A 17463-nucleotide genomic window follows, 5' to 3' on the forward strand; every position below is an offset into this window, starting at 1 on the left:
GATACTGTTGTGTTGTCTGTCTGTTTATTGGTCCTGATGCCCTGACTGATACTGTTGTGTTGTCTGTCTGTTTATTGGTCCTGATGCCCTGACTGATATTGTTGTGTTGTCTGTCTGTTTATTGGTCCTGATGCCCTGACTGATATTGTTGTGTTGTCTGTCTGTTTATTGGTCCTGATGCCCTGACTGATATTGTTGTGTTGTCTGTCTGTTTATTGGTCCTGATGCCCTGACTGATACTGTTGTGTTGTCTGTCTGTTTATTGGTCCTGATGCCCTGACTGATATTGTTGTGTTGTCTGTCTGTTTATTGGTCCTGATGCCCTGACTGATATTGTTGTGTTGTCTGTCTGTTTATTGGTCCTGATGCCCTGACTGATACTGTTGTGTTGTCTGTCTGTTTATTGGTCCTGATGCCCTGACTGATATTGTTGTGTTGTCTGTCTGTTTATTGGTCCTGATGCCCTGACTGATATTGTTGTGTTGTCTGTCTGTTTATTGGTCCTGATGCCCTGACTGATATTGTTGTGTTGTCTGTCTGTTTATTGGTCCTGATGCCCTGACTGATATTGTTGTGTTGTCTGTCTGTTTATTGGTCCTGATGCCCTGACTGATACTGTTGTGTTGTCTGTCTGTTTATTGGTCCTGATGCCCTGACTGATACTGTTGTGTTGTCTGTCTGTTTATTGGTCCTGATGCCCTGACTGATACTGTTGTGTTGTCTGTCTGTTTATTGGTCCTGATGCCCTGACTGATATTGTTGTGTTGTCTGTCTGTTTATTGGTCCTGATGCCCTGACTGATACTGTTGTGTTGTCTGTCTGTTTATTGGTCCTGATGCCCTGACTGATATTGTTGTGTTGTCTGTCTGTTTATTGGTCCTGATGCCCTGACTGATATTGTTGTGTTGTCTGTCTGTTTATTGGTCCTGATGCTCTGACTGATACTGTTGTGTTGTCTGTCTGTTTATTGGTCCTGATGCCCTGACTGATACTGTTGTGTTGTCTGTCTGTTTATTGATCCTGATGCCCTGACTGATACTGTTGTGTTGTCTGTCTGTTTATTGGTCCTGATGCCCTGACTGATATTGTTGTGTTGTCTGTCTGTTTATTGTCCTGATGCCCTGACTGATATTGTTGTGTTGTCTGTCTGTTTATTGGTCCTGATGCCCTGACTGATATTGTTGTGTTGTCTGTCTGTTTATTGGTCCTGATGCCCTGACTGATATTGTTGTGTTGTCTGTCTGTTTATTGGTCCTGATGCCCTGACTGATATTGTTGTGTTGTCTGTCTGTTTATTGGTCCTGATGCCCTGACTGATATTGTTGTGTTGTCTGTCTGTTTATTGGTCCTGATGCCCTGACTGATATTGTTGTGTTGTCTGTCTGTTTATTGGTCCTGATGCCCTGACTGATATTGTTGTGTTGTCTGTCTGTTTATTGGTCCTGATGCCCTGACTGATATTGTTGTGTTGTCTGTCTGTTTATTGGTCCTGATGCCCTGACTGATACTGTTGTGTTGTCTGTCTGTTTATTGGTCCTGATGCCCTGACTGATATTGTTGTGTTGTCTGTCTGTTTATTGGTCCTGATGCCCTGACTGATATTGTTGTGTTGTCTGTCTGTTTATTGGTCCTGATGCCCTGACTGATATTGTTGTGTTGTCTGTCTGTTTATTGGTCCTGATGCCCTGACTGATATTGTTGTGTTGTCTGTCTGTTTATTGGTCCTGATGCCCTGACTGATATTGTTGTGTTGTCTGTCTGTTTATTGATCCTGATGCCCTGACTGATATTGTTGTGTTGTCTGTCTGTTTATTGGTCCTGATGCCCTGACTGATATTGTTGTGTTGTCTGTCTGTTTATTGGTCCTGATGCCCTGACTGATACTGTTGTGTTGTCTGTCTGTTTATTGATCCTGATGCCCTGACTGATACTGTTGTGTTGTCTGTCTGTTTATTGGTCCTGATGCCCTGACTGATACTGTTGTGTTGTCTGTCTGTTTATTGGTCCTGATGCCCTGACTGATATTGTTGTGTTGTCTGTCTGTTTATTGGTCCTGATGCCCTGACTGATATTGTTGTGTTGTCTGTCTGTTTATTGATCATGATGCCCTGACTGATACTGTTGTGTTGTCTGTCTGTTTATTGATCCTGATGCCCTGACTGATACTGTTGTGTTGTCTGTCTGTTTATTGGTCCTGATGCCCTGACTGATACTGTTGTGTTGTCTGTCTGTTTATTGGTCCTGATGCCCTGACTGATATTGTTGTGTTGTCTGTCTGTTTATTGATCCTGATGCCCTGACTGATATTGTTGTGTTGTCTGTCTGTTTATTGGTCCTGATGCCCTGACTGATACTGTTGTGTTGTCTGTCTGTTTATTGGTCCTGATGCCCTGACTGATATTGTTGTGTTGTCTGTCTGTTTATTGGTCCTGATGCCCTGACTGATACTGTTGTGTTGTCTGTCTGTTTATTGGTCCTGATGCCCTGACTGATACTGTTGTGTTGTCTGTCTGTTTATTGATCCTGATGCCCTGACTGATACTGTTGTGTTGTCTGTCTGTTTATTGGTCCTGATGCCCTGACTGATATTGTTGTGTTGTCTGTCTGTTTATTGGTCCTGATGCCCTGACTGATATTGTTGTGTTGTCTGTCTGTTTATTGGTCCTGATGCCCTGACTGATACTGTTGTGTTGTCTGTCTGTTTATTGGTCCTGATGCCCTGACTGATACTGTTGTGTTGTCTGTCTGTTTATTGATCCTGATGCCCTGACTGATATTGTTGTGTTGTCTGTCTGTTTATTGGTCCTGATGCCCTGACTGATACTGTTGTGTTGTCTGTCTGTTTATTGGTCCTGATGCCCTGACTGATATTGTTGTGTTGTCTGTCTGTTTATTGGTCCTGATGCCCTGACTGATACTGTTGTGTTGTCTGTCTGTTTATTGGTCCTGATTCCCTGACTGATATTGTTGTGTTGTCTGTCTGTTTATTGGTCCTGATGCCCTGACTGATATTGTTGTGTTGTCTGTCTGTTTATTGGTCCTGATGCCCTGACTGATACTGTTGTGTTGTCTGTCTGTTTATTGGTCCTGATGCCCTGACTGATATTGTTGTGTTGTCTGTCTGTTTATTGGTCCTGATGCCCTGACTGATACTGTTGTGTTGTCTGTCTGTTTATTGGTCCTGATTCCCTGACTGATATTGTTGTGTTGTCTGTCTGTTTATTGGTCCTGATGCCCTGACTGATATTGTTGTGTTGTCTGTCTGTTTATTGGTCCTGATGCCCTGACTGATATTGTTGTGTTGTCTGTCTGTTTATTGGTCCTGATTCCCTGACTGATATTGTTGTGTTGTCTGTCTGTTTATTGATCCTGATGCCCTGACTGATACTGTTGTGTTGTCTGTCTGTTTATTGGTCCTGATGCCCTGACTGATATTGTTGTGTTGTCTGTCTGTTTATTGGTCCTGATTCCCTGACTGATATTGTTGTGTTGTCTGTCTGTTTATTGATCCTGATGCCCTGACTGATACTGTTGTGTTGTCTGTCTGTTTATTGATCATGATGCCCTGACTGATACTGTTGTGTTGTCTGTCTGTTTATTGGTCCTGATGCCCTGACTGATACTGTTGTGTTGTCTGTCTGTTTATTGGTCCTGATGCCCTGACTGATATTGTTGTGTTGTCTGTCTGTTTATTGGTCCTGATGCCCTGACTGATATTGTTGTGTTGTCTGTCTGTTTATTGGTCCTGATGCCCTGACTGATATTGTTGTGTTGTCTGTCTGTTTATTGGTCCTGATGCCCTGACTGATACTGTTGTGTTGTCTGTCTGTTTATTGGTCCTGATGCCCTGACTGATATTGTTGTGTTGTCTGTCTGTTTATTGGTCCTGATGCCCTGACTGATATTGTTGTGTTGTCTGTCTGTTTATTGGTCCTGATGCCCTGACTGATACTGTTGTGTTGTCTGTCTGTTTATTGGTCCTGATGCCCTGACTGATATTGTTGTGTTGTCTGTCTGTTTATTGGTCCTGATGCCCTGACTGATACTGTTGTGTTGTCTGTCTGTTTATTGGTCCTGATGCCCTGACTGATACTGTTGTGTTGTCTGTCTGTTTATTGATCATGATGCCCTGACTGATACTGTTGTGTTGTCTGTCTGTTTATTGGTCCTGATGCCCTGACTGATATTGTTGTGTTGTCTGTCTGTTTATTGGTCCTGATTCCCTGACTTATACTGTTGTGTTGTCTCTGTCTGAGTTCTTATCTTCCTGAGGCGAAGGTAGAGAACAGCAAGCAGCAGCTCCATCAACAATAGAGACAACACTGAACAAAACACACTCAGTCCAGTTTCGGTTGTGACAGACATGTTTTTGTCAGCTCATTGTCTCTCATCGCCCCGACATTCCATTTACACACACACACACACACACACACACACACACACACACACACACACACACACACACACACACACACACACACACACACACACACACACACACACACACACACACACACACACACACACACACACCTTATCCAGAGATCAGACCAATGCTTTCCACATGATAAAGATCTCCGATTTAACTCTCCCCCTCTATCTTTCTTTGCTCCTCTCTCTCCCCCATCTCTCTTTGCTCCTCTCTCTCCCCCATCTCTCTTTGCTCCTCTCTCTCCCCCATCTCTCTTTGCTCCTCTCTCTCTCTCTCTCTCTCTCTCTCTCTCTCAATTCAAACAACTTTATTAGCATGTGAAAAATGGTTTATTGGCAATATTCGAACAACGTGCAAATAGTATGAAAAGTATGAAAGGAAAACCACGGAGTCAATGTGCGGAATTGTGACGACCCTCTCACTCTGTCTGCCAAAACCACCATGTCAATGTGGGGGGTTGTGACAACCCTCTCAATCTGTCTGCCAAAACCACCAAGTCAATGTGCGGAGTTGTGACGACCCTCTCACTCTGTCTGCCAAAACCACCATGTCAATGTGGGGGTTGTTGTGGCAACACTCCCACTCTGTCTGCCGAAACCACCGAGCTACCCCATTTATAACTCTTTGCTCTTGTTTCCTTAATAGGATGTCGGTGGGCACTGGGGAGGGTCATCAGTGAAATAGGACACACCTCGGCTGGGGTTTGTCCCGGGGATAAATACACCTTTCTCTGCGTTGTCTCCCTCTTTGTTATAGGCTACGAGCCGGTTCGTAACAGGGTACATGTTAGCAGAGGTAATTGAGGTAATACTGTATGTACGGTGCATTCAGAAAGTATTCAGACCCATTGACATTTTACATATTTTTATTATGTTACAGCCAAACAATTGATGAAATTGTTGTTTTGTCCTCATCAATCAACACACAATACCACATAAGAACAACACAAAGAATAGGGCAAAAGAGAAGAGGATCCTGTCTGGGCCGAAGAGAGGAGGAGCCTGACAGAGACGAAGAGAGGAGGAGCCTGACAGAGACGAAGAGAAGAGGAGCCTGACAGAGACGAAGAGAGGAGGAGCCTGACAGAGACGAAGAGAGGAGGAGCCTGATAGAGACGAAGAGAGGAGGAGCCTGATAGAGACGAAGAGAGGAGGAGCCTGACAGAGACGAAGAGAGGAGGAGCCTGACAGAGACGAAGAGAGGAGGAGCCTGACAGAGACGAAGAGAGGAGGAGCCTGATAGAGACGAAGAGAGGAGGAGCCTGACAGAGACGAAGAGAGGAGGAGCCTGATAGAGACGAAGAGAGGAGGAGCCTGACAGAGACGAAGAGAGGAGGAGCCTGACAGAGACGAAGAGAGGAGGAGCCTGATAGAGACGAAGAGAGGAGGAGCCTGACAGAGACGAAGAGAGGAGGAGCCTGACAGAGACGAAGAGAGGAGGAGCCTGATAGGGCGGAAGAGAGGAGGAGCCTGACAGAGACGAAGAGAAGAGGATCCTGTCTGGGCCGAAGAGAGGAGGAGCCTGACAGAGACGAAGAGAAGAGGATCCTGTCTGGGCCGAAGAGAGGAGGAGCCTGACAGAGACGAAGAGAAGAGGATCCTGTCTGGGCCGAAGAGAGGAGGAGCCTGACAGAGACGAAGAGAAGAGGATTTTGTCTGGGCCGAAGAGAGGAGGAGCCTGACAGAGACGAAGAGAGGAGGAGCCTGACAGAGACGAAGAGAGGAGGAGCCTGACGGAGACGAAGAGAAGAGGATCCTGTCTGGGCCGAAGAGAGGAGGAGCCTGACGGAGACGAAGAGAGGAGGAGCCTGACAGAGACGAAGAGAGGAGGAGCCTGATAGAGACGAAGAGAGGAGGAGCCTGATAGAGACGAAGAGAGGAGGAGCCTGACAGAGACGAAGAGAGGAGGATCCTGTCTGGGCCGAAGAGAGGAGGAGCCTGACGGACACAAAGAGAGGAGGAGCCTGACAGAGATGAAGAGAGGAGGAGCCTGACAGAGACGAAGAGAGGAGGAGCCTGATAGGGCGGAAGAGAGGAGGAGCCTGACAGAGACGAAGAGAGGAGGAGCCTGACAGAGACGAAGAGAGGAGGAGCCTGATAGAGACGAAGAGAGGAGGAGCCTGACAGAGACGAAGAGAGGAGGAGCCTGACAGAGACGAAGAGAGGAGGAGCCTGATAGGGCGGAAGAGAGGAGGAGCCTGACAGAGACGAAGAGAGGAGGAGCCTGACGGAGACGAAGAGAAGAGGATCCTGTCTGGGCCGAAGAGAGGAGGAGCCTGACAGAGACGAAGAGAAGAGGATCCTGTCTGGGCCGAAGAGAGGAGGAGCCTGACAGAGACGAAGAGAAGAGGATCCTGTCTGGGCCGAAGAGAGGAGGAGCCTGACAGAGACGAAGAGAAGAGGATCCTGTCTGGGCCGAAGAGAGGAGGAGCCTGACAGAGACGAAGAGAAGAGGATCCTGTCTGGGCCGAAGAGAGGAGGAGCCTGACAGAGACGAAGAGAAGAGGATCCTGTCTGGGCCGAAGAGAGGAGGAGCCTGACGGAGACGAAGAGAGGAGGAGCCTGACAGAGACGAAGAGAGGAGGAGCCTGACAGAGACGAAGAGAGGAGGAGCCTGATAGGGCGGAAGAGAGGAGGAGCCTGACAGAGACGAAGAGAGGAGGAGCCTGACAGAGACGAAGAGAGGAGGAGCCTGATAGAGACGAAGAGAGAAGGAGCCTGACAGAGACGAAGAGAGGAGGAGCCTGACAGAGACGAAGAGAGGAGGAGCCTGATAGGGCGGAAGAGAGGAGGAGCATGACAGAGACGAAGAGAAGAGGATCCTGTCTGGGCCAAAGAGAGGAGGAGCCTGACAGGGCCAAAGAGAGGAGGAGCCTGATAGTGCCGCACTAGAGGAGGAGCAGCGGAGGGCTGAAGAGAGGAGGAGCCTGACAGGCCCGAAGAGAGGAGGAGCCTGACAGGGCCGAAGAGAGGAGGAGCCTTACAGGGCCAAAGAGAGGAGGAGCCTGATAGTGACGAAGAGAAAAGGAGCCTGACAGTGCCGAAGAGAGGAGGAGTCTGACAGTGCCGAAGAGAGGAGGAGCCTGACAGTGCCGAAGAAAGAAGGAGCCTGGCAGTGCGGAAGAGAGGAGGAGAAGGGGAGGGCTGAAGAGAGGAGGAGCAGGGGAGGGCTGAAGAGAAGAGAAGCAGGGGAGGGCTGAAGAGAGGAAGAGCAGAGGAGGGCTGAAGAGAAGAGGAGCAGGGGAGGGCTGAAGAGAGGAGGAGCAGGGGAGGGCTGAAGAGAAGAGGAGCAGGGGAGGGCTGAAGAGAAGAGGAGCAGCGGAGGGCTGAAGAGAGGAAGAGCAGGGGAGGGCTGAAGAGAGGAGAGTATTTTATGTATCTTCTGTACTTCTGTCTGGCTACACCACCTGTACTTCTGTCTGGCTACACCTCACCTGTACTTCAGTAAGAAGTGTGTGAGCTTGGTGCCATTTTGGATCTATAGAGGTAATTACAGTATATAGTAGCAGCACTCACCTGTACTCCTGTGAGAAACGTGTGAGCTCAGTGTCATTATGGATCTATAGAGGTAATTACAGTGTATATAGTGGCAGCACTCACCTGTACTCCTGTGAGAAACGTGTGAGCTCAGTGCCATTGTGGATCCATTTGAACTCCAGGGGCCAGCTCCCCTCTGCCATACACGTCAACACCAGCCTGTTACGCTCCAGGTGCAACTGGCTTCGCACCGGCTCCGTCTTAAAGTAGGGCGGCACGTCATCTGGAGAGGGGGACGGGAGAAAGAGAGAGACAGAGTCACACATGGAAGATACTCACAGGTTCACAGGTGATCAATTAACAGCATCAGAAGAACAGAAAGAGAAGCAAACCTTGGTGATCATACAGTAACTGTATGGGGAGAAACGTTCAGTGTAGTTGTGTGACAGCATGGACATGCTTGTGTGTCACCCAAGATAATCTGGACATGTTCCACTGCTCTCGCTCTCTAATCTGACTAGTAACAGTGGGCCGCAGTCTGCTGACTAGTAACAGTGGGCCGCAGTCTGCTGACTAGTAACAGTGGGCCGCAGTCTGCTGACTAGTAACAGTGGGCCGCAGTCTGCTGACTAGTAACAGTGGGCCGCAGTCTGCTGACTCGTAACAGAGGGCCGCAGTCTGCTGACTAGTAACAGAGGGCCACAGTCTGCTGACTAGTAACAGAGGGCCACAGTCTGCTGACTAGTAACAGAGGGCCACAGTCTGCTGACTAGTAACAGAGGGCCATAGTCTGCTGACTAGTAACAGAGGGCCACAGTCAGCTGACTAGTAACAGTGGGCCACAGTCTGCTGACTAGTAACAGAGGGCCACAGTCTGCTGACTAGTAACAGAGGGCCACAGTCTGCTGACTAGTAACAGAGGGCCACAGTCTGGTGACTAGTAACAGTGGGCCACAGTCTGCTGACTAGTAACAGAGGGCCACAGTCTGCTGACTAGTAACAGAGGGCCACAGTCTGCTGACTAGTAACAGAGGGCCACAGTCTGCTGACTAGTAACAGAGGGCCACAGTCTGCTGACTAGTAACAGTGGGCCACAGTCTGCAGACTAGTAACAAAGGGCCACAGTCTGCTGACTAGTAACAGAGGGCCATAGTCTGCTGACTAGTAACAGAGGGCCACAGTCTGCTGACTAGTAACAGTGGGCCATAGTCTGCTGACTAGTAACAGTGGGCCACAGTCTGCTGACTAGTAACAGAGGGCCACAGTCTGCTGACTAGTAACAGAGGGCCACAGTCTGCTGACTAGTAACAGAGGGCCACAGTCTGCTGACTAGTAACAGAGGGCCACAGTCTGCTGACTAGTAACAGAGGGCCACAGTCTGCTGACTAGTAACAGAGGGCCATAGTCTGCTGACTAGTAACAGAGGGCCACAGTCAGCTGACTAGTAACAGTGGGCCACAGTCTGCTGACTAGTAACAGAGGGCCACAGTCTGCTGACTAGTAACAGAGGGCCACAGTCTGCTGACTAGTAACAGAGGGCCACAGTCTGGTGACTAGTAACAGTGGGCCACAGTCTGCTGACTAGTAACAGAGGGCCACAGTCTGCTGACTAGTAACAGAGGGCCACAGTCTGCTGACTAGTAACAGAGGGCCACAGTCTGCTGACTAGTAACAGAGGGCCACAGTCTGCTGACTAGTAACAGTGGGCCACAGTCTGCAGACTAGTAACAAAGGGCCACAGTCTGCTGACTAGTAACAGAGGGCCATAGTCTGCTGACTAGTAACAGAGGGCCAAAGTCTGCTGACTAGTAACAGTGGGCCATAGTCTGCTGACTAGTAACAGTGGGCCACAGTCTGCTGACTAGTAACAGAGGGCCACAGTCTGCTGACTAGTAACAGAGGGCCACAGTCTGCTGACTAGTAACAGAGGGCCACAGTCTGCTGACTAGTAACAGAGGGCCACAGTCTGCTGACTAGTAACAGAGGGCCACAGTCTGCTGACTAGTAACAGTGGGCCACAGTCTGCTGACTAGTAACAGACACACATACAGGAGTGTGAGCAGACTCATAGACACACACACAAGCACAGACAAACTCACACACACATCCGCACAGACCAAGGGTTGCAGGCTTGACACCCTTCTACGTCCGTGGGCATAGCTGTGAAGTGGTTGTTTCTGGTGAATTTCCTGATCATTTGGTCCAATTATGCTAGTTATTTGGGATTGGCCTTCGAAAGTAGGTATTTGGGTTTGGCCTTCGTAAGAACAACACATATGCATAAAATAACTCATCCCTGCTGTTAAATATGGTGGTGGATCTTCAAAGTTATGGGGCTATATTGCTTCCACTGGTCCGAGAACCCTTGTTAAGGACAACGGCATCATGAACATTATCAAGTACCAGGACATTGGCTGCCTCTACCAGGAGGCTGAAACTTGGTCGCAAGTGGATCTTCCAGTAAGACAATAACCCCAAGCACACATCTAAAAAAATGTTTTTTTAAACATTAATTGACTACATAATCAACATTTTACAATGGCCATCTAAATCTCTGGACTGGAACCCCAAATAAAATATGCAGTTTGAATTGAAGAGAGCAGTCCAGCAGTACAGACAAAGGATATCAAGGACCTGAAAATAATCTGTATAGAACAATGGTCTAAGATCCCTCCCAAATGTGTTCTCCAATTTCATAAAACATTTAGATGGATTTAGATAAAGCACAGGAGAGTGTGCTGGATTACTGAAAACAGGGGAAGGTGCTGGGTTACTGAAAACAGGGGAGGGTGCTGGGTTACTGAAAACAGGGGAGGGTGCTGGATTACTGAAATCAGGGGAAGGTGCTGGGTTACTGAAATCAGGGGAGGGTGCTGGGTTACTGAAAACAGGGGAGGGTGCTGGTGTACTGAAAACTAGGGAGGGTGCAACATTACTGAAAACAGGAGAGGGTGCTGGATTACTCAAAACAGGGGAAGGTGCTGGATTACCCAAAACAGGCGCTCCAGCAGGTATATTTCACTGGTCACCCCCAAAGCCAACACTTGCTTTGGCCTCCTTTCCTTCCAATTCTCTGCTGTCAATGACTGGAACGAACTGCAAAAATCTTATATCTTAGAGTCTTATATCTCCCTCTCTAACTTTAATCATCAGCTGTCAGAGCAGTTTACCAATCACTGTACCTGTACATGGCCAATCTGTATATAGCCCATCCAACTACCTCATCCCCATATTGTTATTTATCCTCTTGCTCTTTTGCACCCCCTCCATGGACAATTTATTGCCTTACCTCCCTACTCTTCTACATTTGAACACACTTTAATTTGATATTTCTATTGTGTTATTGACTGTACGTTTGTTTATGTGTAACTCTATGTCTGGGCTGCCTCTGACTGGGAAGATAAACAGGCTACTACTGCCTGAGGTTAATAGAAACAGCCCTTCTCTAATTCTGTAGCCTACTAGAAACAAGATATTTATGGTTTATGATATTACAAAATAGGCCAATTTAACCATTACCAACCACTCCTTTGAGACATAGTGCTCAAATGGCAATAGAAACTTTCTCCATTTAAAAAAAACATCATTTTCTACATAATTCTTATTCGTGTTTATGAATTTCAGGGTTTGTTAAGAAAAGAGAAGAGAGCAATGGAGAGTTCACATTGCAGATCTATGTTTTCCTTAGAAGCTGTACTCAACTTTTATTCCCTCCACAAACCATGCTTCTGAGGATCGAGCCAAACCAAAATTATAATTTGCGGCTGGGGAATCCAATGGTAAAGTGAAGAAATTAGTAGCACTGTGTGAGGAAAACACACAGAAAACCAGTAGCTGCCGCCACTTTACAGTATGAAAATCATTTCCTATCCATCACATGAATTATTGAGATGGTAAAATTGACCTGACTCTAATATTGGAGGGGTCATGACACCCCATCCCCTCACAAGTTACTTTCCTGGCTCAGAGTCACTCACACACAGGAGCATAGACTCACTCACTGACACACAGACGGGCAGACTCACACGCACACACACACATACACACACACACACACACACACACACACACACACACACACACACACACACACACACACACACACACACACACACACACACACACACACACACACCTCCATCAAATAAGCTCCAATCCACCTCACTGTCATACTCCCTTGTGGTTCTGATAGCTCACTCTTGATAGATGGTACTACAATTAAGACCTTGTGCTTGATGATCATTGTAAATATAGACCAATTTAATTGGATGGATGGATTCTTTAATTTTCTAATGATCTAATAATCAATAATTGAAATTAAACTGTCAAAATGATCTATTGGCTTGGTATTTTTCCTATTTTGGCTCCACCAATCCAGCGTAGGTAGGTTAGCCAGACAGATAAAAGAAAGGGGGGAAGATGGAGAGAACATAAAGACATCCAGTCTATAAACAGAGAAGACTGGTAGGCAGGATGATGTGGGTTAGGCGAGGCTTGTATAGATAGTTTCACAGCCTCCTTAGTGTGGTTAAAGAAATGGAAAGGAACTACACATAGAAGACCCACGCCGAGAGGACGTACATCCAGACTACAGCACCACATCCACATCCACACCCCAAACAATAAACCTCCCCCCAAGTGAACCACGCCCACACCCCATTTAGAACCCCTCAGATCAGACCTCACAAATACTTCACTAACTTATCCTGGAATATCTAAGGCCTGAGGTCATCTGCCTTTGGCCTAAAGAGCAGGAACCTGGACTTCATCAAAGAAATCAGAAATACAGACATTGTTATCCTACAAGAAACATGGTATAGAGAAGATGGACCCACTGGTTGCCCTCTATGTTACAGAGAGCTGGTAGTCCCACCCACCAAACTACCAGGTATCAAACAGGGAAAGTTTGAAAATAAAAGAGAGCTGCACACTCTTGGAGCTCAGATGCAAAAATGTAATACCAACGTTTCGACAGCCAAGCTGTCTTCATCAGGGTATAATCACAAACACTGCGGGATAACTTGTTTATATAGTGTCAAAAGACACAGGTGTCTGTAATCATGGCCAAGAGTGGCCTAATATCATTGGTTAATTATCAAGTATTAAAATGTCATACAAAGAACAGCATACAAACAACAAATGGACAGCATAGGATCATAGATTCATTTAACTACACAAGTTTACAAACAATTACAATGGCAAAGTCACAATAATCACAAGAATGGCTTTAGATCCAAGTCTACGTTGAGACCGAAGGGCGCAAGGGTTTTTAAGTTAAAGATCAAGGCAGCCTCTCATTTTAACAATAAATTATCAAGGTCAACCCCTCTCCTAGGGAGGGTGACATGTTCGATGCCAATGTAAAGCAGAGATGAAATCGAGTGGCCTGCCTCCAAGAAGTGGGCCGCAACTGGATAAGTAAAGTTTTTACACCTAATGGTGCTACGATGCTCTGAGATACGTACTTTTAATTTGCCCTTTGTTTTACCCACATAATTTTTTACCACAAGGACAAGTTATGAGATAAATTACTGCCTTAGTGGAGCACGTAATAACACCTTTGATTGGGATCTGTTTCCCTGTTTGTGGGTGTTTGAAGGATCTACATTTATAAGTGCCATTGCATTGAGCACAGCCATTACATTTGTAATTTCCATCCAGTAGGGTGCAAATAGATAGTTCAGGAATATCTTGGGGTGGTAAATCAGTGTACCAATTGGTCTCTGAGATTTATGCCCCGCGAGAATACGACCAAGGGAAGGTCCGAAAACACATTGCCGAGACTACCATCGGATTTTAGGATGTGCCAATGTTTGTGAACAATTCCCTTAATTTGTTCAGAGCACTTTGAATAGCTGGTAGTTAGAACACAAGAATGCGTCTTTTTGCGAAACTGACCTTGAAAAAGGTCATGTCTCGTTTTGTTTTGAATTTTCTCAATGGCAATATTAATCTGATCATTCTTGTAGCCCCTCTCCTTGATTTCTGTCGAAATCTGATTGTTTTTTGCAAATTCTTTTGATTCGACAGAATTGGCTATAGGGCAAACCATTTTTCAAGGGAAGTGGGTGACAACTATCAGCCCTCAACAAACTGTTACGATCAGTAGGCTTCCTGTAAAGATCAGTGTATAGAACATTATCTTCACACAAGATCAGAAGATCAAGAAAAGTGATTTGAAAGGTATCAGATTGCATAGTAAATCTCAGATGCTCAGAACAGGAGTTAAGAAAAACATGGAACGCCTGGAGCTGTTTTGCATCACCCCTCTATAGAACAAAAATATCATCAATATACCGTTTCCAAATAATGATGTGAGGCAAGAAAACATTTTTGAGAAGATTGAAAATAGACTGTTTCTCCATGTAACCCACATACAAATTAGCATAGTTAGGAGCCATGGGGGATCCCATATCAGTACCTTTCGTCTGAATAAAGAAATCATTTAGAAACATGAAATAGTTGTGCGTGAGTACTATTTCAGCCAATGTTACAATGCATGCACTGGAAGGCAGTTCATTAGGGTCACGTTGCAGAAGAAAATGTTCCACTCAGGGGGTATGCTAATTTGGTATAGTGCAGATCTAACTCACTCTATTAACCTTCCTGTTGTGTTCGTTTCATGTTAATTCATTCTGTGTTCCTAGTCCAAAATGACAGCCCTATTACAGCTGATAAAAATCCATAATAGTACATATATTATCACCTAATGTGGTGTTAGATCTTTTTATCAACTTAAGTTCTTGTGAACATTACAAGTTTTGATCTTCTATTTGCTATTTATGGCCTGTAGGCCTCATAAATCATTTTTGATTAAAGAAAAATTATTATTATTTTGACTATAACAAATAGTCAGATGAAACATATTGTGCTTTTATCACAAATTACTTCATGTCAAAGATTATCAAGAACTCTCTCCTCCTCACCAGTGTCATGATCATAGATATGATCAAGAGCCTCACATACAGTACATAATTTCGTAATTGTGCTGCCACAGAAAGAATTGTGAGCAAGGCCTCAAAAAAGCTTTATATACCAGAGCTACAAGAAAAGTTCTGTATATTATTGAAACAATGTTGCGATTGTTTTTGAGAATGCCAACAGGTGTGGTTCCCGTGGGGGAAAGATTCTATTGGTTCCCGTGGGGGTTGCCATGGAAGCCAAGAAGGGGAGTGAGCTTTGTGTGTGTGTGTGTGTGTGTGTGTGTGTGTGTGTGTGTGCACTCAAACACACATGCATGTGGGGTCTGGGAGAGGAAGTGTGTCCATCTGATGAATGGGCAAGTTCCTGAACTCTATTTATACAATAATTGTAGTCTCACCCATTCATTTCTAATGAACCCATTCATCAATGACCGGGAACACCACAGGTGTAATAAAGTTAAATAAAACACCCAAAATGTAATGAAAATTTTACATTTACATTTAAGTCATTTAGCAGACGCTCTTATCCAGAGCGACTTACAAATTGGTGCATTCACCTTATGACATCCAGTAGAACAGTCACTTTACAATAGTGCATCTAAATCTTAAAGGGGGGTGAGAAGGATTACTTATCCTATCCTAGGTATTCCTTAAAGAGGTGGGGTTTCAGGTGTCTCCGGAAGGTGGTGATTGACTCCGCTGTCCTGGCGTCGTGAGGGAGTTTGTTCCACCATTGGGGGGCCAGAGCAGCGAACAGTTTTGACTGGGCTGAGCGGGAACTGTACTTCCTCAGTGGTAGGGAGGCGAGCAGGCCAGAGGTGGATGAACGCAGTGCCCTTGTTTGGGTGTAGGGACTGATCAGAGCCTGGAGGTGCTGAGGTGCCGTTCCCCTCACAGCTCCGTAGGCAAGCACCATGGTCTTGTAGCAGATGCGAGCTTCAACTGGAAGCCAGTGGAGAGAGCGGAGGAGCGGGGTGACGTGAGAGAACTTGGGAAGGTTGAACACCAGACGGGCTGCGGCGTTCTGGATGAGTTGTAGGGGTTTAATGGCACAGGCAGGGAGCCCAGCCAACAGCGAGTTGCAGTAATCCAGACGGGAGATGACAAATGCCTGGATTAGGACCTGCGCCGCTTCCTGTGTGAGGCAGGGTCGTACTCTGCGGATGTTGTAGAGCATGAACCTACAGGAACGGGCCACCGCCTTGATGTTAGTTGAGAACGACAGGGTGTTGTCCAGGATCACGCCAAGGTTCTTAGCGCTCTGGGAGGAGGACACAATGGAGTTGTCAACCGTGATGGCGAGATCATGGAACGGGCAGTCCTTCCCCGGGAGGAAGAGCAGCTCCGTCTTGCCGAGGTTCAGCTTGAGGTGGTGATTCGTCATCCACACTGATATGTCTGCCAGACATGCAGAGATGCAATTCGCCACCTGGTCATCAGAAGGGGGAAAGGAGAAGATTAATTGTGTGTCGTCTGCATAGCAATGATAGGAGAGACCATGTGAGGTTATGAGAGCCAAGTGACTTGGTGTATAGCGAGAATAGGAGAGGGCCTAGAACAGAGCCCTGGGGGACACCAGTGGTGAGAGCGCGTGTTGAGGAGACAGATTCTCGCCACGCCACCTGGTAGGAGCGACCTGTCAGGTAGGACGCAATCCAAGCGTGGGCCGCGCCGGAGATGCCCAACTCGGAGAGGGTGGAGAGGAGGATCTGATGGTTCACAGTATCGAAGGCAGCCGATAGGTCTAGAAGGATGAGAGCAGAGGAGAGAGAGTTAGCTTTAGCAGTGCGGAGCGCCTCCGTGATACAGAGAAGAGCAGTCTCAGTTGAATGACTAGTTTTGAAACCTGACTGATTTGGATCAAGAAGGTCATTCAGAGAGAGATAGCGGGAGAGCTGGCCAAGGACGGCACGTTCAAGAGTTTTGGAGAGAAAAGAAAGAAGGGATACTGGTCTGTAGTTGTTGACATCGGAGGGATTGAGTGTAGGTTTTTTCAGAAGGGGTGCAACTCTCGCTCTCTTGAAGACGGAAGGGACGTAGCCAGCGGTCAGGGATGAGTTGATGAGCGAGGTGACGTAAGGGAGAAGGTCTCCGGAAATGGTCTGGAGAAGAGAGGAGGGGATAGGGTCAAGCGGGCAGGTTGTTGGGCGGCCGGCCGTCACAAGACGCGAGATTTCATCTGGAGAGAGAGGGGAGAAAGATGTAAGAGCACAGGGTAGGGCAGTGTGAGCAGAACCAGCGGTGCCGTTTGACTTAGCAAACGAGGATCGGATGTCGTCGACCTTCTTTTCAAAATGGTTGACAAAGTCATCTGCAGAGAGAGAGGAGGGGGGAGGGGGAGGAGGATTCAGGAGGGAGGATAAGGTGTCAAAGAGCTTCCTAGGGTTAGAGGCAGATGCTTGGAATTTAGAGTGGTAGAAAAACGCTTTAGCAGCAGAGACAGAGGAGGAAAATGTAGAGAGGAGGGAGTGAAAGGATGCCAGGTCCGCAGGGAGGCGAGTTTTCCTCCATTTCCGCTGGATGGATTTCAGATGCTGTATTTCAGATGCCTTGTGTGGACAGTCATGGAACCTTATGACAATCAGATTAAATTAACTACATTTTTCAGAGAGAGAACTTGTAACTCAGTCCA

The 17463-nt window shown here is 46.7% G+C and overlaps 2 protein-coding genes across 3 annotated transcripts in view; both read right to left on the reverse strand.

Moving 5' to 3' along the window:
• Positions 1-17463, reverse strand: part of LOC118370908 (protein sidekick-2-like) — a 668753-nt gene that overhangs the window by 207973 nt on the left and 443317 nt on the right. The window contains exon 2 of the mRNA XM_052485096.1: positions 8032-8191. Coding sequence (XP_052341056.1) covers positions 8032-8191 — 160 coding nt within the window. The remainder of the gene's footprint in view (positions 1-8031; positions 8192-17463) is intronic.
• The window catches only part of LOC127909544 (uncharacterized), a 347658-nt gene continuing 345644 nt past the window's right edge, over positions 15450-17463 (reverse strand). For both annotated transcript variants that reach the window (XM_052471642.1, XM_052471636.1), the window contains exon 2: positions 15450-16677. In XM_052471642.1, coding sequence (XP_052327602.1) covers positions 15466-16215 — 750 coding nt within the window. In that variant the 5' untranslated portion in view covers positions 16216-16677 and the 3' untranslated portion in view covers positions 15450-15465. The remainder of the gene's footprint in view (positions 16678-17463) is intronic.

The sequence above is a fragment of the Oncorhynchus keta genome, chromosome 2, assembly GCF_023373465.1.
Source record: "Oncorhynchus keta strain PuntledgeMale-10-30-2019 chromosome 2, Oket_V2, whole genome shotgun sequence".
Lineage (NCBI taxonomy): Eukaryota > Metazoa > Chordata > Actinopteri > Salmoniformes > Salmonidae > Oncorhynchus > Oncorhynchus keta.